This window comes from Nothoprocta perdicaria, unplaced genomic scaffold, assembly GCF_003342845.1.
Source record: "Nothoprocta perdicaria isolate Ctin4 unplaced genomic scaffold, notPer1 scaffold_535, whole genome shotgun sequence".
Classification (NCBI taxonomy): Eukaryota; Metazoa; Chordata; class Aves; order Tinamiformes; family Tinamidae; genus Nothoprocta; species Nothoprocta perdicaria.
The window spans coordinates 1,244-24,292 of record NW_020455794.1 but is presented as its reverse complement, the minus strand read 5'-3'; the positions used below and the strand labels follow the sequence as shown (position 1 = coordinate 24,292).

The 23,049-nt window shown below is 44.9% G+C and overlaps 1 protein-coding gene across 1 annotated transcript; it reads left to right on the top strand.

Moving 5' to 3' along the window:
- Positions 1-232: 232 nt before the first annotated feature.
- Positions 233-22,241, top strand: LCMT2 (leucine carboxyl methyltransferase 2). The gene is made up of 14 exons (XM_026048345.1): positions 233-842; positions 1,173-1,344; positions 1,937-2,018; positions 2,366-2,546; positions 4,868-5,024; positions 6,344-6,533; positions 6,958-7,065; positions 9,677-9,761; positions 11,106-11,363; positions 12,467-12,685; positions 16,115-16,212; positions 18,462-18,649; positions 18,741-18,876; positions 21,549-22,241. Exons 1-14 carry the CDS (start codon positions 233-235, stop codon positions 21,714-21,716), a joined length of 2,652 nt encoding a protein of 883 aa, XP_025904130.1. The 3' UTR covers positions 21,717-22,241.
- Positions 22,242-23,049: the final 808 nt, after the last annotated feature.

Here is a 23,049-nt window from a genome sequence, read left to right as displayed (position 1 = left end):
GACAAGAGATATATCACAATCTTGCTCAAAAATATACAGCGATTGTATAATCAATGCCAATTATTACTATTTCTTAAGGGTTTAGGCACCACATCAGCTCTTCCATTATTTTGCACTGTGCTGATGCTAAATTAAATGTCCAATAAGACATCTCATTTTCATACAATAAATACCAATGTACTAAGACATTCCCCAAGATCCTTGGAGCAAGATCTGTGCAAAACCTCAGCACATGGTACTGTACCCAGGTCCAGTAGCAGTTGACTGGCAAAGTCCAGCCCTCCACTGCTGCAGTTGCAGGGATCAAGAGGTCCAGCACAGAGACAGCATTGGCGTCAAGGACTTCGAGCTCCGCGCCCCGCCCACGGAGCTCCGCGCCCCGCCCGCGGAGCTCCGCGCTCCGCCCACGGAGCTCCGCGCCCCGCCCACGGAGCTCCGMGCCCCGCCCACGGAGCTCCGCGCCCCGCCCACGGAGCTGCCCTCCCTGCCTGGGCGGCTCCCCCCCTGTTCCGCCACGGAGCTCCGCGCCCCGCCCACGGAGCTCCGCGCCCCGCCCACGGAGCTCCGCGCCCCGCCCACGGAGCTCCGCGCCCCGCCCACGGAGCTCCGCGCCCCGCCCACGGAGCTGCCCTCCCTGCCTGGGCGCCTCTCCGTCTGTCCCGCCACGGAGCTCCGCGCCCCGCCCATGGAGCTCCGCGCCCCGCCCACGGAGCTCCGCGCCCCGCCCATGGAGCTCCGCGCCCCGCCCACGGAGCTCCGCGCCCCGCCCGCGGAGCTCCGCGCCCCGCCCATGGAGCTCCGCGCCCCGCCCACGGAGCTCCGCGCCCCGCCCGCGGAGCTCCGCGCCCCGCCTTTGCCTGCTGTCACGGCTGCGCGCGCCGTGTCTCCCGCGCCAGCGGGGCACCTCCCTATCTGCTCTCGGGCGCCGAGGGCGCTGAGGCGGCCGGGGCGGGGCGAGGGGCGGGCCGGGGCCGCCTCTCCGTCCCGCCCGGGGAGTCGCTGTGGCGGCGTGCTCCTCGCTCCCATTAGGCACGACTCCGCGGAAGGGGCGGTGCGCCCGCCAGCCCGCCCGCAGCCGGGGAGCAGCACGCGGGATGGGTGGCGGGCGGCCGGGCGCTCCGCGGAGCGCGGCGGTAAGTGAGGCCCCGCAACCCGCCCTCCTCCGCTGCGAGCCACCCCTTGGCTCGGCGGGCGCCAGCGCGGACCCTTGTCCCGGCAGGTGCAGGGCACCGGCGACAGCAGCGCCCTCAGCAAGAGCTCGGCGGCGGCGCGAGGCTACGTGCGGGACCGCTTCCTGGCGCTGCTGGCGGGGCGGCGGCGGCGGCGAGCGCCCCTCGTCCACCGGTGAGGGCGGCCGGGGCCGGGGCCGGGGCCTCCCCTCGCTGGGGCCGGCGGCTGCGGCCCGGCCTGCGGCGCGCTCCGAGCTGGGCAGGGTTTCAGTTCCTTGTCCGGCACCTCAAGTCAAACTCCCCGCCCGAGGTGCGCATTGTGGTTGTCAGCACGGCAGTCCCGAGCCCTTGAGCATCTTTCGGGGTAGCTGGTGTAGCCTCTAGTCCCCATTTCAGGGTAGCTGGTGGAGCCTCTAGTCCCCAAAGCTTGCGACGTCTCTGCCACTGCTTCCAGTGCACGTTCACCCGTGCAGAGAGGGGCAGGCCTAGGTACCATGTTTACAAGTGGTTTGACCAGGACATCTGTTGTTTGATAGCTAATTATTAAATGCAGGATATGTATATTTATTAATGTGCTTTAGCTACAACAGAATGATCAGGCATCTCCCACTTGGGTTCTGTAAATGTGGGATTCTTAGGTAGGCATACAAGGGGRAAAAAAAAAAAGTTGATTTTGTTTTCCTTTAAGTAAAAGGCATGGAGGAGAATGCATGTGCCAGAGAAATAGGCTTCCTGGAAAGTGATTGCAGCTGACTTTGATTCCACAGGGGTTATTATGTGCGGGCCCAGGCTGTGGACCACTGTGTTCGAGACTTCCTGCTGAAGACCCAAAGCTATGCTAGGACACAGGTACGTTTTCCTTGCTCGGGCGCGCAGGCTCTTTCCACTATACGTGTGGAAAATCTTCCTGACATGTTGGCTCTGTGTTAGCATATTCATTAATGAGTCTAACAGGATCCTTTTCTAGAAGAGTACAGAGAATCTGTGACTATTGCTGCTTCCTGCCCATTTGTCACTTGGGGCAGAAGAATCAGGAAGGAGGCAATATGTAGAAAAAATCCTCCATAATCTTTYCCAGGCAGCTGCGTCTTTCTGGCAATCTAAAGATGATGGCCTTTAACTTGAATGTTTTTCATGGGTGCTTAGGAGGCTGCTAGAGTTGAACATGTTTTTCTTTTCTGGTACTTTTTCTGCAGATCCTGTCTTTAGGTGCTGGATTTGACTCTTTATACTTCCGCTTGAAGGACATGGGTCTTCTGAGTCACACTGTGGTCTGTGAGGTGGATTTTCCAAACGTGGCATGCCAAAAAGCTGCTCTGATCAAAGGAATAAAAGAGCTGTCGTCGCTGGTGGGAGATGCTGGAGGAGAAGGGCTCGGTATGTTGTTTGTGGAAGGTATCTTACGTAAGAATCGCAGGGGGCTTTGGCTTTTAAGAAGTGGGGCATGAAGAGCAGAGGAACTAGATTTGTTTACAAGACAACTTTTGAATTTCTGAAAAAAAAATGAAACAAACTCTTTTCAAGAATTTGTTAGAAAACAAGAGAATATGTAGCTGTCATCATGGATTTGTTAGGATTAAACTGTCAAGCCAAACTTAATTTCTTTCGGTAACCGTTCTTGAAATGCTGTGTCCCATTTTGGGATCCCTAGTACAAGAGAGACAAAGACAGACTGAACATATCCAGTGAAACATCACAAGAATGATGAAAGAGCTGGAACACRTGATTTGCAAGGGAAGGGTGAAACCTATCTGTATTTTTCAGAAGAAGATTGAAGGGTCTCTTTCAGCAATCCTTGACTCCTTAGTTGGAGAGTGTAGAGAAGATGGAATCATGCTCTTCTTGGAGGCATGTCGCAGATGGACGAGGGGCAATGGTTGCAAGTTGCAACAAAAAAATTCCAACTAAGTGGGCAGAAGTTCCCCCTCGCCCCCATTTTTTCCCCCCACCACGTAGATAGTTTAAAAACATGAATAGGTTACCCAAAGTGACAGTGGAACATCCAGCCTGGGAAGTATTAGAGCTTGACTGAGCAGAGTCTTGAGCACCTGGATGCAGACATGCCTGCTGTCAGCAAGGTCTCACAGCAGCTAGGTGACCTTCAGCGATCTCAAACAACTTAAGTTGTAGACCTTACGGATAGGGGAGAAGCTGTGACTCTGGGTAACTTGATCCTAGCAAAGCTTTCGTTGCTGTGGTATTTGGCTTTCTTATATGTGGATGTTGTCTACCTTGACTTCAGCAAGACTTCTGACACCATCACCCACAAGATCCTTATGAGGAAGCTCAGAAAGCATGGATTAGATGAGTGGACATTGGGGTGGATTGAGAACTGGCTGGATGGCAGAGCTCCGAGGGTGGTTATAAATGGGGTGGAGTCTAGTTGGAGGCTAGGGTCAGTAAAGGGCTCAGTCCTGTTCACCTTGTTCATCAGTGACTTGGATGAGGGCAACRAGTGCACCTTGAGCAAGTTTGTGGATGATACCAAACTGGGTAGAGTGGCCGAYACTCTGGAGGACTGTGTTACCATTGAGAGGCACCTGGACAGGCTGGAGAGTTGGTCAGAGAAGAAGCTCATGAGGTTCAAGAAGGACGAGTGCAGGGTCCTGCACTGGGGAAGGAATAACCCCAGGAATGAGGACAGATTAGGAGCTGACCTGCTGGAGAGCAGCTCCACGAATAGGGATTTGGGAGTTCTAGCTGGCAACAAGCTAGCCAGGAGGCAGCAGTGTCCCTGCGGCCAAGAAGGCCAATGGACTCCTGGCCTGCATCACAAGTGTTGTCAGCAGGTTGAGGAGGGAGATCCTACCCCTCTGCTCAGTTCTGGCGAGGCCCATGTGGAGTATCGTATGCAGTTCTGGGCTCCACAGTGCAACGGAGACCTGAAGAAGGTTGTTTAGCTTCAGATAACAGATGCTTTTTGAAGACAGTGTAGCATAAGCCATTGGGGTTGATAGAATCACATTGGTGTGGAGGCGCAGAGCGGGCACAGATTTCTAAAGATATTGTCCAGCCTTGTTTGTTTTGTTTTTGGTTAAAATGCATCATCTAGCAAAAAATGATTCTTGTGGAGTACAGAAGTATGATTTGCCAATGCTGTCATGGCATAAGTAGGAGCTAATTTCTGAGAATGTGACTTGTGCGACTAACACTGGTGTTTGCAGAAAGTTAGGATACGTGGGTTTGAATTTCAATGCCACGTACGGGAAAGAAATGTGTTTTTAAAGGAAATTAAGGAGACTTATTTAAGACTTGAGAGTGTCTTTGTGGTTGTGATAGAAATCAYTCACATTCTCTCAAAATAATGGTGTTTTCCTTTGTCTGTGCTGCAAGTACTGGAAGTGATAACTCCTAAGATTTGATTCTGAGTTACAGCGGTGCTATAAAATTGCTGTTAAAAGGAATAAAGTGTTGTTACAGTAAATAATTCTAAGAAAAATCTGTAGGTGAATTTTTCCTTAGGATTATTGGAATTTGAGTTCTAAATTTAATGGGCCTCTAACTGATCCTTCTTGGTGCTGTTCCTCTGTAATTCATTTGGAGATTTTTTTTTTCTTGTCTCCTCTAAAAATCTAGTTGGGGAAAGGATGGGCAAAGCCGTATGAGCAATTGTTTGTAGGGCTCATTCTGTTGTTTATCCATTTTGCTTTCAGGTAGCATCAGCACTGTGTTAAGATTGTACCTTTTTCTTCCCCCAGGAGCCATTGCCCTTTCTGGAAAGGATTATAAGTTACTAGGAGTGGACTTAACGGAGCTATCTAAATTGGAGATAGCCCTGCAGGAAGCAGGACTGGACAAGGAAGTCCCCACTCTTTTCTTGGCAGAGGTGGTGCTCACCTACATGGAAAATAGCAGGTCAGTTGGATTGTCCTCTGTTATCCAGATAGTAAAGTGGGAACAAGCTTCACTGTATGGAAGTCCCACAGGGCTGTGAGACCTAATGTTTCATAGCTAAAGCCTCATGAATACTGTGGAAGCCCAAGCTGCAGCTCCTTACAGCATAATTATGATGGGGTATTATTGGGGAAAAAAAGTCTCAAAATCGGATGATAGGGTGTTAAGTCTCTCTTCATTCTTGAATTCTCTCAGTGGTTGTGGCAGAGGTTCATACATCTGCAGCACTGTAGGGTTTCACATACATTTCTGTCAGGATGCCTTAATAGCRTGTCTTCTACGGTTGCAGGATGGTACGTTGTATCTCCATATGATAGCTGGGCCTGCAATTACAGAATCACAGAATGGTTAGGGTTGGAAGGGACCTCTAGATATAACCTAGTCCACTGCCTCTGCTCCAGCAGGGACACCTAGAGCATGTGGCAAAAGGTGGCATCCAGGCAGGTTTGGAAGAGAAGGAGATTCCACAACCTCCCTGGGCAGCCTGTTCCAGGGCTCTGTCACTCACACAGGAAAGAAGTTCTTCCTCATATGGAGAAGGAACTTCCTGTATTTCAACTTATACCCTTTGCCCCTTGTCCTATCACTAGCCACCACTGAGAAGAGCTTGGCCTTTTCCTCGCTACATTCTCCCCTCAGATATTTGTACATGTTGAGAAGATCCCTTCTCAACCTTCTCTTCAGGGAAAACAGGCCCAACTCACTCAGTGTCTCCTTGTATGATAGATGCTCCATTCCCTTAATCATATTTGTAGCTCTCTGCTGGACCCTCTCTAGAAGCTCCGCATCCCTCTTACCCTGGGGAGCCCAGAACTACCCCCAATGCTCCAGGTTTGGCCTCCCCAGAGCTGAGCAGAGGGGCAGGATCCCCTCCCTTGACCTGCTGCCAACATCCTCCTGATGCAGGCCAGGATCCCATTGGCCTTCTTGGCCATGAGGCCACACTGCTCACTCATGGTTAACTTAGTGTCCACCAGGACTCCCAGGTCCCTCTCCGTGGAGCTGCTTTCCAGCAGGTCAACCCCTAATCTGTACTGGTGCCTGGGGTTATTCCTGCCCAGGTGCAGGACCCTGCCCTTGTCCCTGTTGAACCTCATGAGGTTCCTCTCTGCCCAACTCTCCAGCCTGTCCAAGTCCCTTTGAACGGCACACCAGCCCTCTGGAGTGTCGGCCACTCCCCTCAGCTTGGTATCGTCCGCAAACTTGCTTAGGGTGCACTCTGTGCCCTCGTCCAAGTCATTTATTAAGTCGTTAAGAATTATTTTCTTTCTTATGCACAGGTCAGATGCCTTGGTACAGTGGGCAGCAGATTGTTTTTCTCAGGCCTGTTTTGTGCTGTATGAGCAGATGCATCCCGAGGACCCATTTGGACGTGTTATGCAGCRGCATTTTAACCAGCTGAATTCTCCCCTTCACTCTTTAGCACAGTACCCTGACCATGAGACGCAGCGGAGGCGCTTCCTTCAACATGTAAGTGCTGCAGCTCCAGGGCACATGTGAAACCTGAATCACCAGGGAAAGAATGAAACTTTAGATACTGGGAGGTCTTAAGCTTGGCCACTCACAGGTTTAAGCAAACAGTGCCAGGACTGAGTTACTGTCTTCTCTATAGTGTGACCAGTCACTTGAAGGTCCCTCTATCAACTTAAACCTACTTTCTGGTGTGGGTTGAGGTGAGGTGGATTTCTCTGGGGCTTTTAAAATAAGTGTGGATCTAAGTTCTTCAGAGCTTCACAAGTTGAGGTCTGTCTTCACCCCAGAGTCTAGACTGCCGTTTTTCAGCTTTTCCTCCTTAAAGGCTCATGCAGATGCTTCATTTATGATCACTGTTTTCTTGTGGAAAGTGAGTCTCTATCCTTCCAGAAGTAATAATATGGGGAKACTTTTGTTTTAGGGCTGGAGTGAGTGCAGCGTCATGGACATGAACGAGTTTTTTGCCTTCTGTGTTCCTGAAGATGAGCAACGAAGAGTGCAGGCTCTAGAGCCTTTCGATGAGTATGAGGTAACTCTCCTTTATTCTGCTGGTAAGCTGACTCCGATAGCATGAAAAGCCTGCAACTTCTTATAACTCTTTAGAAGAGCTGCTGGAGTTGTAAGTGAAATTTTTGGCAGAAAGGATTCTTGATGGTAGTATAAAGCTGGGGCAAGTAGCAATGAAAGAAGCTTCTCATCTATGTTAGCAGTACTTTTTTTTCCTTCCTCAGGGAGTGTTTTCTCAGGGAGACAAGCCTTAGCATAGCAAACTAAAGGATGCTGCAGGGGCTGAAAGTTTGCATGGTTTCAAGAGACAATTTTCTTAATGAAAAAGAAATTCATTGAGGATTATTGTACATGAGAAAGTGACACCTAGGTCAAAATTTTTGACCTGCAAATGCTTGGAAACGTACCTGAAAGAAGTATATGCCCTGGCTTGCTCTCTAGATTTTCCATAGGCATTTGGCTTTGCCATTATTGGAGCCAGGTTCCTGGTTTCAGATATGTTCTATCTGACTCAGTTTAGGCTTTCTTATATTAATGACATTTAGTTACAACTTCTTGCTGTTTTTGTGTTATTTATTGGCAAAATTTACAACTGTCGACAGTCTAGAAGAAAATATAAGATTATGAAGATTCTATACGATCCCTTTTATAAGTTTCCCTTTGGCTCTTGTGATTCTTAGTCTAGAAATGTAACAGTCTATAGTATTAAAAACAATGTGCTATATTTATTTTGCTACCAGAAAGAATCAGCTCTCCATATGAACACCGAAAATGTTGACTGAAACACATTGACAGATTTGCAAAAGGATGTAGAAGCATCCACAAGAGTTATTGTAGATCAGGGCAATTGCCCAGACAGTGAGAAAGAAACAACTTTTACTTACAGAGGAGACTAAAAAGACCACAAACCCAAATTCACAAATGTATATAAGAATGAGACATATGATAGCAAAGAGCTAGAGAGCTCTGCAATTGAACTTCCAGACAGATAGAATAAGATCAAGGTCTTAATGGAAACAAACTTGGCAGAATTAGATTAGAAATACAAATSATTTTTTTTAWYYTTTTTTTTTTCTGATGAGGGTGACTAAGTTTTAGAATAATTTTGTGAGAGACTTCATGGATTCTTCCATTTTTAGTATTTACATTAATTTTGGACATCGCTTTTTGAACGACAAGCTTTATGTTAGTTCAAGAGGSTATGGGACAGATTAATGGAAGAAAATCCATTATCAGAAAATCCATTATCAAAACCCAATCAAGTGTTGTTCAGCATTAGCAAGAAGCTTTTAATTTTTTGTTGTTTTTGTTTGTTTTATTACTAGATGGCATGAAAGTTAATGTAAAAGGCATGGGAAAACACAATATTTTTGCTTAAAAAATCCTTGCAGTTTTAATATTTGAAGGCTGAGATGTGGAAGTATTATTATTGTATACTTGTAACGTTCTCAGATTCTTCTTAGGGCTTCTGATTTTGGCTATTCACAGAATGGTTAAGGTTGGAAGGGGCCTCTAGAGATCATCCAGTCAAGCCCCTTGCTCCAGCAGGGACACCCATAGGACAGGGCACCCAGGCGCAGCCAGGTGGGTTGGGAAGATCTCCAGAGAAGGAGACTCCACAGCCTCCCTGGGCAGCCTGTKCCAGGGCTCTGGCACCCTCACAGGAAAGTTCTTCCTAATGTGGAGAAGGAACTTCCTGGGTTTCAACTTATACCCTTTGCCCCTTGTCCTATCACTGGCCACCACTGAGAATAGCTTGGCCCCTTCCTTCCTGCATTCYCCCTTGTCRTGTACATGTCCCTGCTTCGTGTACATATTAATCATATTCCCTCTCAGCCTTCTCTTCTCCAGAGAAAACAGGACCAGCTCACTCAGTCTCTCTTTGTACTAAAGATGCTCCATTCCCTTCATCATCTTTATAGCTCTCCGTTGGACCCTCTCTAGAAGCTCCACATCCCTCTTATACTGGGGAGCCCAGAAYTGCACACAGTATTCCAGGTTTGGCCTCCCCAGAGCTGAGCAGAGGGGCAGGATCCCCTCCCTTGACCTGCTGGCAACACTCCTCCTGATGCAGCCAGGATCCCATTGGCCTTCTTGGCCACGAGGGCACACTGCTGACTCATGGTTAACTTGGTGTCAACCAGGACTCCCAGGTCCCTCTCTGTGGAGCTGTTCTCCAGCAGGTCAACCCCTAATCTGTACTGGTGCCTGGGGTTATTCCTGCCCAGGTGCAGGACCCTGCCCTTGTCCCTGTTGAACCTCTTGACGTTCCTCTGTGCCCAACTCTCCAGCCTGTCCAGGTCCCTCTGRATGGTAACACAGTCTTSCCAAGTGTTGGCCACTCCCCTCAGCTTGGTATCGTCTGCAAACTTGCTCAGGGTGCACTCTGTGCCCTCGCCAGGGTATTGGTGAACAGGTTGAACAGCACTGGGCCCAGTACTGACCCTGGGGGACACCACTGACCACAGGGCTCCAACTAGACTYGGCCCCATCTATAGCCACCCTCTGAGCTCTGCCATTGTTGGAAACAGTGCTAGGCTAGGTTGATCTTTGATTTGATAACTGTGATTATTCTTTTGTTCTTTCCACCACTTGTTCCAAGTTTCTGATTTTTTTCTTTTGGCTTGCTACAGGAATGGCACCTGAAATGTTCTCATTATTTTGTCTTGACTGCAGCAAAGGGGATGAAGCCTTCCTGGACTCCTTTGAACATGACAGGTAAATACTGACTAGCTATCATAGTATTCACTTCTTTATATGCAGCTTTCTTGGAGAGATTTTTAGGAGGCGGTAAACCTCAGGAAGGAACACACGAGGTAGTAYCATATGAGTAGGTTCATCCATCTTTCTAATGATTGTCCTACAATCCATATGCGATTGTAGCTGTGTCCTGACTGTGGTGGTTCAGATCAGTTTAATTGTTTCATTTTTTGAACCTTCCAACCAGAATAACTTTTCTGCTTATACATAGAGCGCTCCAGTGTGTGGTTGTAATGCCAGACTACTCTGCTCCTCCTTTTGTTGGGGTGCCCCAGACTCTCTTTTCAACTTAACTCTGCTTATCTCTATGCAGGGCTCTGCTCTCTGAGTAAGTGKATTTCCTGAACTGGAAGAGGGGAACCTCCTATCTTAAGAGGCTGCACCAGTAGGAAGGCATTCGAGCCCATACAGTTCAAGTTGATGACATTGTTATGCAAAGTAGAATCGTGCACTGAACAACCTTTGTTATAGGCAATATTTTCAGCTATGTCATATAGAAGATGGACTTGAGAGCTGCTTCTCCATCCCAGTGTCTCCAAAGAAAATTTAGGAGGCATTTGGTCAAACAAAGATACAAAATCAAAATCAGAAGAAAATGGCTTGTACAATGTTGCTAAACTAGACTTTTGTGGTGAAAGGTTGGTTCATAGYAAGGGCTTTGAGAAGCATAGCTTTTAGAAGATACTGATTTTACTAAAGATATTCACTTATAATAGGACTGTCAGACATTTACATATTTTTTTACACTTCAGAACTTTATTTCAGTGCTTTTGAAATAAGAAAGTGGGATCAAATTCCAGTGAGAAACTTGGAATTCAGCTGTTGGTCCCTTTCCTCCCTCCCTCTGCTTCCTCACTTATTTTTTCTCTTGCTGTTGTTTGCTATTTAAGTAGTCAAATATTCTAATCTCCAGAAAGGTAATTGTACAAGAGATGATGTGTCAACTATTTTGCTAAATCTACTTAGGAAACAACAATCTCTTAGCAACTCCTTGTTTCCCTGTTTGCCCCTTCCTTCCCCACCCCCATTAAAACAGGCTCATATTTGCATCAGGAATTGAGGGAGCAGTAAGTAGAAGTTGACAGTAATACTCGTGTAAACCATTTCAACGTGATTCTTAGGGCGCGTCTGACTGTCTATATGTCTATAGCTGATATGCTATATAAACTTGCTTAAAATTTTATTTTGGAAAGCTATACTGATTTCTTTTATATTTATTTTATACTCCTATTACATTTATATGTAATACCATATTCCTGCTTATGTGACGCTTAAGATTCTCTGGTTCTTTTTTTCTTACAGTTGCTTGTGGTGATGGTCCTGTCAGTGTGGCTGGAAGTATCACTGCAGTAGCATGTGGAATGCACTCTGAAGCTGCTGGTCTGAGACGTTACGGTCACCACTCTGCTCTTATAAAACCCAATGTCATTCTCACAACTGGAGGCTTTGGGGAGGAGGATGGACAGCATCGTCGTATGAGAAATTTCCATGTCCTAATTAAGCATGAAGGCTGCTGGAAAGCTGGCTGTGTGAAAAAGGAAAATTCTGGTAAAAGATGGGGTGAGTTACAGAATCACAGAATAAGTAAGGCTGGAAAGGACCTCTAGAGATCATCTAGTCAGACACTTTTCCTCCAGCAGCAACACTTAGAGCATGTGGCACAGGGTCACATCCGGGTGGTTTGGAGGATCTCCAGGGAAGGAGACTCCACAGCCTCTCTGCACAGCCTGTTGCACTGCTCTGTCACCCTCACAATAAAGAATTGCTTCCTCACCTGCAGATGCAACTTCCTATGTTTCAGTTTGTACCCATTACCCCTTGTCCTGTCACTGGCCACTGCCACGAAGAGTGTGGCCCCATCCTCCCTCCATTCCCCCCTCAGGTACTTAGACATATTGATCAGATCTCCTCTCATTCTTCTCTAGGCTAAACAGGCCCAGCTCGYTTAGTCCCTCATAAGACAGTTCCATCACCCTGAACTGCACCCAGTACTCCAAGTGCAGCCTCACCAGAGCTGAGCAGAGGGAGAGGATCCCCTCTCTTGGCCTGCTGGCAACACTCCTCCTGATGCAGTACATAATCCCAGGGGCCTTCTTGGCCGCCAGGGAATATTGCTCACTCGTGGTTCACTTATTGTCAGCCTTCCCAATCCCTCTCCGTGGTGCTGCTTTCCAGCAGGTCAACCTCTATGCCCCCAAGTCATGCCCGGGATTATTCTTCCCTAGGTGCAAAACCCTGTATTATCCTTCTTGAACCTCATGAGGTTCTTCTCTGCCCACTCTCCAGCCCGTCTTGGTCCTTCTGAATGGCAGCACAGCCCTCTGGAGTGTCGGCCACTCCATCCAGTTTGGTATTGTTTACAGACTTGCTCAGGGTGCCCTCTGTGCCCTCGTCTAAGTCACCGATGAACAGATTGAAAAGCACCAGGCCCAGCACTGATCCCTGGGCARCACCACTGGCCACAGGCCTCCAACTAGACTYGTCTCCGTTATCACAGCCCTAACACGGTTCTTATACCAATAGCAAGATATTTCTGTGCTTGTAATTAAATAGTCTGGTAGAAAGTGATGTCACTGCAATTGCACTGGCAGTCAGAAATCTGAAAGCTCTGAATTTCTTGGGAAAAATACTAGTCTAAATCATGGTGTCTTATATATCCACAGATGAGCGGTTGTACCATACTGTGTCGTGTCTCTCGAACAGCCTGGCCCTGATGGTAGGAGGACGGACATCCCCATCAAACGCAGCCTTGGGAATGCTGTGGCTAAAGTTCCCAGACAGCAGTAATGCCCTAGACTCCTTTACAGTGGAACTTGTAAACCCACAGACTGAACCAGCTGCTTTGCGTTGGAGACACAGTGCAACTGAAGTCATGTTCAGAGGTAGCCTGGAAAGGGTGGAAATGGGGGTAGGGCACGTGGATGGGTRTAGGACACAAGGATGACAAATCCAGGAATTTATTGACCACTTTCTGCATACCTTTTGAGTTCTAAAAGGCAAATGTTTATGTTCTAGTATTGCTTTTTATGTAGTGCAGGCTATACATTTAAAGTAGATATGCTGTATTCCTTCATCTTAAGCAATAGCTTTTGGATGAACATTTGGGGAAGAGATGTAACCTCTTTTGGATTCCCTATAATGAGAAGAATCTATTACATTTTCTAAAGACATTGTTCCAGTGGTGTGTTCCTCCCTGCCCACTTAAAGAATCCAAACAGAAGCTTCATATGAATGCATTTAATCTTGAAATATTTACCCAGCTCTTGTGCATTTTTCGTTAAAGTTGAAAAGTACTTGTGACAGGATCCACTATTCTACGGGATCTGACAGAAGGGAGAGACTGAGGAATGCCAGTTGAGTTTAGTCAACTGAGTTCACCTAACAATTGAGAAGGGTCAAATCARTTATCTAATTGTAGTTATTAGTAATTAATACTTGGTGCAGTCATTGCAAAAACTGTGCAGATGCCTGTGATAATGATTTTCATTGCACATGAGCTGCAAGCTTGTTATGCTTTTTAGATGGTGAAAAGGAATCAAARAAGACACAGCTGAATAATCATAAGATGATAATGTATTTTTGAAAATGCTGCAGTGTATACTTGCCAGGGCAGTTTGGATCACTCCACACTCATAAACGTAGATGCTTACAAATGGAGATTTAATATTAACCAGAAGTGGTTGAAAACGTGAAACTGTTGTTTTCAAACAAGTTCATGGAACGGCCTGTGCAGGAGCCTGTCTTTTGTTGAAGTATTCCAAAATATTGGTAGAAGCATTTATAGCACTAAAGGAAGTGGAGAAAAAAAAACCCGCCAGGTCTGAAGATATTCAAATAATAGCTCTAATGGAAACTAAAAGATTAAATAGCTGGTTCACGAACTGTGATATGCTTAAAACTGAAACTACAAAGCATCTCAAGGTGCCTGATACGATACCAATTTTCTCTTTYGTAAAAGATCCTGAGGGAGATGCAGAGAGCTGTCAGTATGTGAGGTCTGAACTGGACAAAACTATAGTAAAGAAAACRGGTGGCAATGTGCAGTGTGTTCATTTATTATCCCTTTGATGGTTTTGTCCATCTTGCATTGATGAAGGAAGACTTTTGAAGTTCTTCTGAAGTAGTTAGCCTGTTACTAAAGGGAGATCCAGTTAGTCCAATTTTTGCTGGTTTTCCAAAAAGTTCAATAAGGTTCCTCATCAAGGCTTATTGAAGCTATGCAACTACAAGTTGAAGGGACAAGGCCTCGCATGGAAAAACAATTGGCTAAATCATAGAACTGTGCTCAGAATAAACAGGCAGTTTTCAGTGGAACATGCTCCTCAATAATCTCCCAAATGCTTGTTCCAAAGCTTGTGCTAWTTAGCATTGTTGTTAATGATCTAGAAAGCCAAGCCAGTAGTGAGAGAATCTCTTTTCCCCTATATATACCATTTCAGATGAACTAAGTTTCATCTGGGCAATTTAATACTCATTCATTCAGCACTGTGATACCACTGTTTTCCTAAGTAAATATATCACTAGCAAAGAGATTCTCACTTCATTCATACAGTGATGGCTTTAAGCTATTTCTGCTAGTGAGTGAGACTTTGTAATTATTAGATGCTTAAAAGAAGAACAAATCTGATGTTAAGAATTTAGTGTCAATCTTTATTAGTAAAGGAACAAARAGAAAGAATGGGGAATACTGTTGTAGTACTATATAAAAGTTTTGCCCATGTGTTAAACGCTGTATGTAGTTCTGGTCCCTCATTCTCACACCTTTTAAAGAAAGGAAAAAAAAAAGTAATAGAAAAGATGCAAAGATGCAAGATCCAGAGACAAGAACAGGGGAGCTTCATACAAGAAATTGCTCAAGTTGACTTAGATTGTTCTGACTGGGGGTAGAAATGGGGGGAGGAACAGATGAAGGACAGGCTATGATGGAAATCCACTAAGTCATGGGTGGCCTGAAGAAGGTCTTCAGGTATTTGTTGTTCAGCATCTCCCCCAGGCAAGAATTGAAGGAGAATTAAGCAAAAATGTTAGGAGGCAGGTTCTGGATCCTTCTTAGACRAAGTGGCAATTGTTCTGTGAAACTCTTTATTGCAAGATGCTTTGTATTGAAAGCTTCCTTGGTTTGGAAGTACAGACTGAATAGAATCACAGGAGAAGAAATCKCTTCAAAACTGCCAAATTCAAAGATGTGGTGTTTGTAACATGAAGGATCTGAAGCACTTAAATACCCACTCCTGATCCCCATTAAAAACAGAACATAGGATTAGATGATCTGATCTGTTACAAAAAGATTTTTCTTAGTGAATCAGTAAGATAACCAAAAAGGTCTTTCAGATCTGTTGTTTGTTTCTTTTTTGAGACTCAAAAATAAAAAATGATTAGCTAATCCCCAATGGTAAATACTATTTGAAACATAGCAATTTAATCGAGAAGACTGATTCCTTGAAATCATTTATGGTTAAATTGATATGTGGTTGATTATATCAGAAAAGTCTCAGTATTTCCTCTGTGAAGGATATATAGAGGGGTCCTTAGCTCTTCACCCCTGAGAAAACTGCTCAGAAGAAATGCTATGCTTCTAGTATCATTTTATAGATACTCAGTAGTTGTACATCTAGAATCAAGCATTGGAATGCAGTAAAATATAATGGCCATAAGGGGTGAAAACTGCTGCATTTGTTAGCCAGTCATGGTGTTACTGCGAGTGGAATTCAGGATGTGAAAGATGTCCTTTCTTGGAGCTAATATCTTTTCTCTGAGCTGTCGGCGATTAATTGAGGGGGAGCACCAGTGGAATTACTCAGCATTTGGTAGTCTAGTCTGGAACATAATCTGAATCTGTTGAGCAATGWTTAATTAACAACATAATGTAGTTTAGAGTTCCGCCTTCCAGACCCACTTTTTTTTTTTTTTCTCCCTATTAGGTATGTTAAAAAAAACACCTTTTTCCTCATAATTTTGTGTCTGTAACGCGAGAGTTAACATAAAGCATTCAATCCATACATAATAATGCTAGTTGACCTTGGGGGTCCTCTGAATAATCACAAAGGTGAAAAATACAGCTTGTGAATAAAACTGTCTTTTAGTCTTCTGTATGTTATAAATGATCCACCTAGAAGGGTAGTGATTATAATCTATGAAACAAATACTCATCAGGTAGTAAGATTTCTTAATACAGACAGTGTATAAAACTTCTGTCTGAATTCATTGATTTGTATTTCTGGACAGYTTCCCTTAAATGCAGAGAAAAGGTTTTGGTTTTGTGACATGTAAAATCCAAACTTTTCTGTTCACCTAGTGGTATTTTTCTATAGGTGAAAAGTACCTGTTTATATATGGGGGCCGTTCTGCTACGCAACCTGTGCTGGGAGACTGGCATTTTCTGCACACTGAAGAACTTTCCTGCACTATGGTAAGAATTCCAGGATGTCCTGGAGAGTAGAACTTGCCTCATTTCAAAATGTGTGCTGCAGTACTGGAATTCCAGCTAAGTTATATATATTAGTCATTTGGCCATATTAAATTATTAAATATGGCCATATTAATYGGCCTTGGCAGTGTATTTTGGCACTTCATAGTGATTAACTTTAGTCACCTTGATTTTTTTTTCTCAGTGGAATACAGTCTTCACAGAATCACATAATAATTTAGGTYTGAAGGGACACCTGGAGATCATCTAGAAAGCCTAAGTTGGAGGAGAAGACTGAAGGAACTGCTTGARTCTGGAGAACAGTGAAGATAGAAACAAATTTTCAAATATATAAAATGAATCTGTAGTGAGGACAAAAATTATTAACCGTGTTTATTTTGGATAGGACAAGAAGACTATGAAGAAGGAAACTTTAGTTAGTTAGAGACCAAGAAAAACTTTTAACTGTAAAGCTAAGTGAAGTGCTGCAATAGATTGTCTAGAGAGGCCAGAAATTCCTGTCATTGGAGGCATTAAGCAAATATTAGACAAACATTTGCGGATGATACCAAGCTGGGTGGAGTGGCTGACACTCCAGAGGACTGTGCTGCCATCCAGAGGGACCTGGACAGGCTGGAGAGTTGGGCAGAGAGGAACSTCAAGAGGTTCAACAGGGACAAGTGCAGGGTCCTGCACCTGGGCAGGAATAACCCCAGGCATCAGTACAGATTAGGGGTCGACCTGCTGGAAAGCASCTCCACAGAGAGGGACCTGGGAGTCCTGGTGGACACCAAGTTACCCATGAGTCAGCAGTGTGGCCTCATGGCCAAGAAGGCCAATGGGATCCTGGCTGCATCAGGAGGATGTTGCCAGCAGGTCAAGGGAGGGGATCCTGCCGCTCTACTCAGCTCTAGGGAGGCCAAACCTGGAGCACTGGGCGCAGTTACTACTTACTTTATAAGAAGTTCCGTCTCCAGGTGAGGAGCAACTTCTTTACTGTTAGGGTAACAGAGCAGTGGAACAGGCTGCCCAGGGAGGTTGTAGAGTCTCCTACTCTGGAGGTCTTCAAAACCCGCCTGGATGCCACCCTGTGGCACATGCTCTGGGTGTGCCTGCTTGAGCAGGAAGGTTGGACTAGATGATCTGTAGAGGTCCCTTCCAACCTTAAATATTCTGAAATATTCTGAAATATTCTGAAGTTCTGGACTCCCCAGTATAAGAGGGATGTGGAGCTTCTAGAGAGGGTCCAGAGAAGAGCAACTAAGATGATTAAGGGAAAGGATCATCTCTTGTACAAGGAGGCCTGTTTTCTCTGGAGAAGAGAAGGCTGAGACGGGATCTGATTAATATGCAGTAGTCCATGAACGGGGAATGTAGGGAGGAAGGGGCCAAGCTCTTCTCAGTGGTGGCCAGTGACAGGACAAGGGGCAATGGGTGAAGTTGAAACACAGGGAGGAACTTCTTTCCTGTGAGGGTGCCAGAGCCCTGGAACAGGCTGCCCAGGGAGGTTGTGGAGTCTCCTTCTCTGGAGGTCTTCAAAACCCACCTGAATGCCACCCTGTGCCACATGCTCTGGGTGTCCCTGCTGGAGCAGGGGCACTGGAGTACATGATCCTTGGAGGTCCCTTCCAACCTTAACCATTCTGGGATTCTATGATTTCTGTAGATGGTAATAGAGTTGAATTTGCCTTAGGAGAAAGGCACTGACCAGGTGGCCTCCAAAATTTTCTCCATAGATTATTTGCTATGATTTTCCTTTGAACCCCAACTCTTTTTTTTTTTCCTTTTTTTCTTTTCCCCTCCCTTCTCCAAGTTTGCATTGAAGGTTTTTATTCTGTCTGTTAGTCCTACAGTTCAGCATTTTGTCTTGCTTGGATTTGAATCATTAATATGCTTTGCTACTCGTTACATTGGTCCATGACTTTGAACATGTGATTTCCAGTTGAATGTCTTGAACAAAGAGCAGCGTGCAAGAATGAAAGTAAAGGTACTTGTCATAAACATGCAAAAGTAAGGCTCTCTGACAGATACTGTACCTACTGAGAAGCAGCAAACTACTGAATATCGCATAGATGGAAACACCTATCTTTCCATAAGGCCTATTCATTATATTCCCCTTACCAATTTCATCTCCTGCGGCAGGGAAAAATGTTATATGCCACAGGAGATGAAATGCGGAGAGGTTATTTAAGATCCCAGAAAGGAAGATGATCTTTTACCTTGCAAATTAAGCCTTGGACTTCTATTTTTAGATTCCTGTTGAGGGTCCAGTACCGGAAGGCCGTCACTCTCACAGTGCATGTACGTGGAGAGGAGGAGTGCTTATTGCCGGAGGTCTGGGAGCAGCTGAGCAGCCTTTAGGCTCAGTTTTCTTTCTGAGAGAGATTGAACATGGTTTTCAGTGGCAGACAGTAGAGACACACCCTCCCCTCATCCCAAGGTAAGTGGAAAGCATTCAACAAGGGAACTCTTGGCCTGCCTCTAACTAGCTCTCCTTACTAACAGAGCTCAATCTCGTTTTGAACTTGCAGGTATTCACATACAGCACATGTGCATGAGGAAAAACTCCTGCTTGTTGGTGGAGTGTGGTTTCATTCTTCCTCTGTGCCAGGCATCACTGTCATTGACTTAATGACTGGTCTTTGCACAGACTATATGATTAGTGTGGTAAGCATAGAAATAATGTTCTTTTTGGGTAAATGGTGTTGTGGGAAGGAAGGTGGCATTTTCTTGACTATTTCCTGAAAGGGRATGGGGAATGCAAAGAGGACATTTGTGACTTCTGTTTTGAGGTAAAGTCTAATTTTGAAGTGCTTTGACCTGCCCTGAGAACTTAGTATTAACAGAGGGAAGGCAGAGAGACGTTCTATTTTAGACAAAGGGAGGAGAAGGGAGGTGATTGCAAGCATTGTAATTTCAGGATGTCTGTGGATGAGGAGAATTGATCAAATTAGAGCATGAGTTCTGTGATATAATTTACAGAATACCTTATGGTGGAGTCTGTAAAAACAGAGCAAGGAAATAAAGGAAATTTCATTTAAAAAAAAAAAAAAAAAAGTAAGGGTAATGGAACACTGAAACAAGTTGCGCAGAGAGGTTGTGGAGTCTCCATCTTCGGAGGGAGTCAAAACCTGCCTTGACAAGGTCCTGAGCAACCTGTTCTAGCTGACCCATGCTTTGCAGAGGGAGGTTGGGCTAGGAGTTATCCAGCAATCCTTCCAACCCCAGCTGTTCGGTGATTCTCTTCTAGGGCTGTAATAAGAATAATCATGCAGGGGATACCGAGATTTTGGCATGGATGGGACAAACTTAAACTAAAATTTATTCTAAATCTGAATATGCCTCTTTTGTGAATATCCCTTATCTAAGATATAGTCTGCCCAGACAAAGCTTCTATTGCTTGAGAAGCTTTTATCTTTTGCATGCAATTTCTAATTGGGTTATCTTGGGTTATCTGTACACCTGGATCCTATTCTTGGTGAAAGTTGCACTTTTCTTTTTTTTTTTTTTTTTAATAATGGACACTGTATGCCTCAGACTGACCTTGCTGAGAGCAATTCCCCTGAGAGCATGAAGCATACTTAAAAGTTTAGTAATTCCCCTGAGAGCATGAAGCATACTTAAAAGTTTAGTTTCATCTTGCTGTCTATAGCAGAAATTAGAAGGGAGTAATATTTAGATACAGTAGGCCATTCTTGTTGGATACCCATCCTCATGGATGGATATTATGGTAATGTACATCTATAAAAAGGAATAAAACTAACTTTATTTGAATTGAGTAAGTGTAGGCAGATGGATTGGTAGCTGCCTTTGCTCGTGAATTATCTGTTTTGACTTGGGGAAAAAATCTCCTGGCTTCAGAACCTGCCAGTACTGTGGTACAGGTGGATGCTTATTACACAAAAGCAAGAGCTAGACTTGTACATGGAATTCCTGATCCTAGCATACTTAAATCAGCGGGGAGTACTCACACTGAGACGATTTCAGTTTTCTTGATATGAGAATATAACCTTTGAGATTCCTGGGAGTTGACATGGGAAAAAAATGATCTTGTTAACTTTTTGTAATCTTTGAATAGTATCCAAAATCTTCCTGCCATGAGTAGGCCATTAGCAGGCCTACAGGCCCACTAATTAGTTAAGTAGGCCAGACAGAAGATCTAGAGCTTGCAGCAGAATCTTTTCCTTCACCATGGAAAAGAACAGATTGTAGGAATTGATCATACCCACACATTGAGGTATTTTTGTTCTTCTCATATCAGGCTTGTTTGTTATAAATGCAAGACTCAGCATTGCTAAAGCTGATTTATAGACACACAAAACAAAGAGAGCAAATTTTCTGGGCAGAAGATGTATTGTTTCAAGTAACTGAGTAATTAGCACAACTAAATATTAGACTGTTAAATAAATATAAGTGGCCTCTTGGGAAACATTAGGATATACGAACAATTTCATTGTACCATCAGGCATAACATAATTGGAAAAGAAGCACGATAGAAATCTATGAAATTGTGAGTGTCACAGAAAAGTGAATAGGGACTGACTGTCCATTGGTTCCTCTGATAAAAGAACTAAGAGTTCTCAAAAGAAGCTGACAGGTAACATGTTTCAAAAAGTGCTTCTTTGTATGAGTTATGGAATTCCTTACGACAGGATGTGAATGCCAGAGGTTTACATGGAGGTTTACTGGGCGTGTTCTTGGGAGGAAAGAAGAATGTTAAGACTTAGGGAATACAAACACTTTCTCTCTGGATTAAAATCTCTAAACTGTAAATTATTATATTGCTGAGAATACTAGAGGAATATTTCATGGTTTTCTTGTTCTTGCATATTTCTCTAGATAAGTATTTTTGTCCACATTTGTGGATAGGATACTGGGCCTTCGATGGATCATGTGTAGTTCCTACTAACTCTTTAATGACAGTATCATATGGAATATCTCTACAGTAGTGTATGAGATTAGCATGCAGTTCTGCCAAGTCCAGCAGTATGCAAATTATTGAAAACCTGTATGTTCAAGGATTATCRCCTAAGTGGGATCCAGCTTGACTAGGATGAGCAACTGAAACAGGTTTAACAGGTGCCTGACTGGTAAATTTATGCCAGTTCCCTTTGCTCTCTAATAAATTCCCTCCTGCCCATAAAATGCTGGACTTCTGAAATATTCAGACTAGCCACTTACCTACTTTCTGGACCTTGTCCAAGCATCCTATTCCATTACATCCAGTTCCCCGTCTTCCTCTCTGTGCACCTCTCCAGTATGTGACTGGCTGGTGTTGCCTGGACCACACATAATTTTGTGTCTTAATTTAGGGCTCAATTTTCTCTGTCCTTTTTCAGGAACATCTGGAGTGGCCGCTAATGCTGCATAATCACAGTAGCATCTTTCTGTCAGATGAGAAAGAATTGTTGCTCATTGGCGGAGGTGGGAACTGCTTCTCCTTTGGGACACATCTCAATACAGAGCCTGTCTCCTTGAACCTCAGCAACATCCTGACCAGCCACTGACAGGAACCAAAGAGGACTGACGAGACATCCACTTCTAGGTCCAAGAGCAGCAACATGTTTTCATAGCTTTCATAAAGGTCGGATAAAGAAAAGGCATCAGGAGAGACAGTTAAGACAGAGTTGCATACTTCATCTGTTTTAATTTGGTACAGGTGTTTGTGCTGGTAAAAATAAAATATCCCACAAGTAGCTCTGTAGTGTAAGCAGCAGCCTTTAGAGATAAAAGGAGAAACAGTGCAGTGTTCAAAAGGGACATAAGCCTGCACAATGCTGATTTGGATGTGAAGGGTGGCCAGTGAGTCAAAAGCAATTGAAAATAATCAATCAAACATAACTAATAAGCAGAAGAGAATGTTTAAAACCAGTTAAGATATGCAAGCTCATTCCTCTCTTTGTCAGCAGCTCGATCCCTCCTAGCTGTAGACTTTGCTAGAGGATGATATATCAGTAAGGGAGAGGGGGCATGCTATATGAGGTCATGATTAGGCCTCATCAGTAACATTTGATAGTAACTGCATATAAGGAGGTGCAGGTGGCTCTGGTGATGGTACTAGACTTGGAATTAAGTGGGCAATACCTTCAAGAGGCACATGGTTGTGTCTACTCTTCCGGATGGGTTCAGGGTTCGGCAACTGAAAGTAAACGCACTGAGAGCAAAACCAAACACTTGGTTGATTTGGGACAGTKCACACTAACAAGGCGCTAAAGCAGGATGACTACTTAGCAACTCCCTGCAAAACCGAGGCACCTACAGAGCAATTATTTAAGAGAGGATACTTGCYAGCAGGACAGCGAGACCGATTGTTCCCCACCCCTGATGGAYGAGAGGTGGCTGACAGGCTCCAAGSTTGCGGGCKTCCCCGTGGAAACAACGTAGGTCTCGGTTGGAGTCTCCTCCCTGCCTCTGACCCATGATCTTTTTTATACCTGGTGCGTCCCACCACCTAGGACCAGTACATGTCAGGAGGTGACCAGAGGGCGGGCAAAGCTCCACCTTTTTCGTTGGACAACTTTCCCTGTTGGGTGCATGTGCACCCACCAGTGGGTGTCTCTGGTCTCATTATGAGGGTCCTGCCTTCATCATCTTCCTCTGCCTCACCTCAGGTTTGACCTCCAAACTAGCTTACAGGTCGGCTGTGTTTGGGTTGGCGGTGTGCCTGCTGGCACAGCCACCTCCAAATGCCTCAATTGCTCCTCACATAAGGCCCCTGTTTTCGCAGCTGTGTAGCCACCTTCAAACGCCCTACAACCAGATAATGGCTTAGTTCTCAGCTTCCCAACAGTCTCAAGGCCTCTACGAATCATAAACAGGTAATGAATTTTTCCTCCTCTT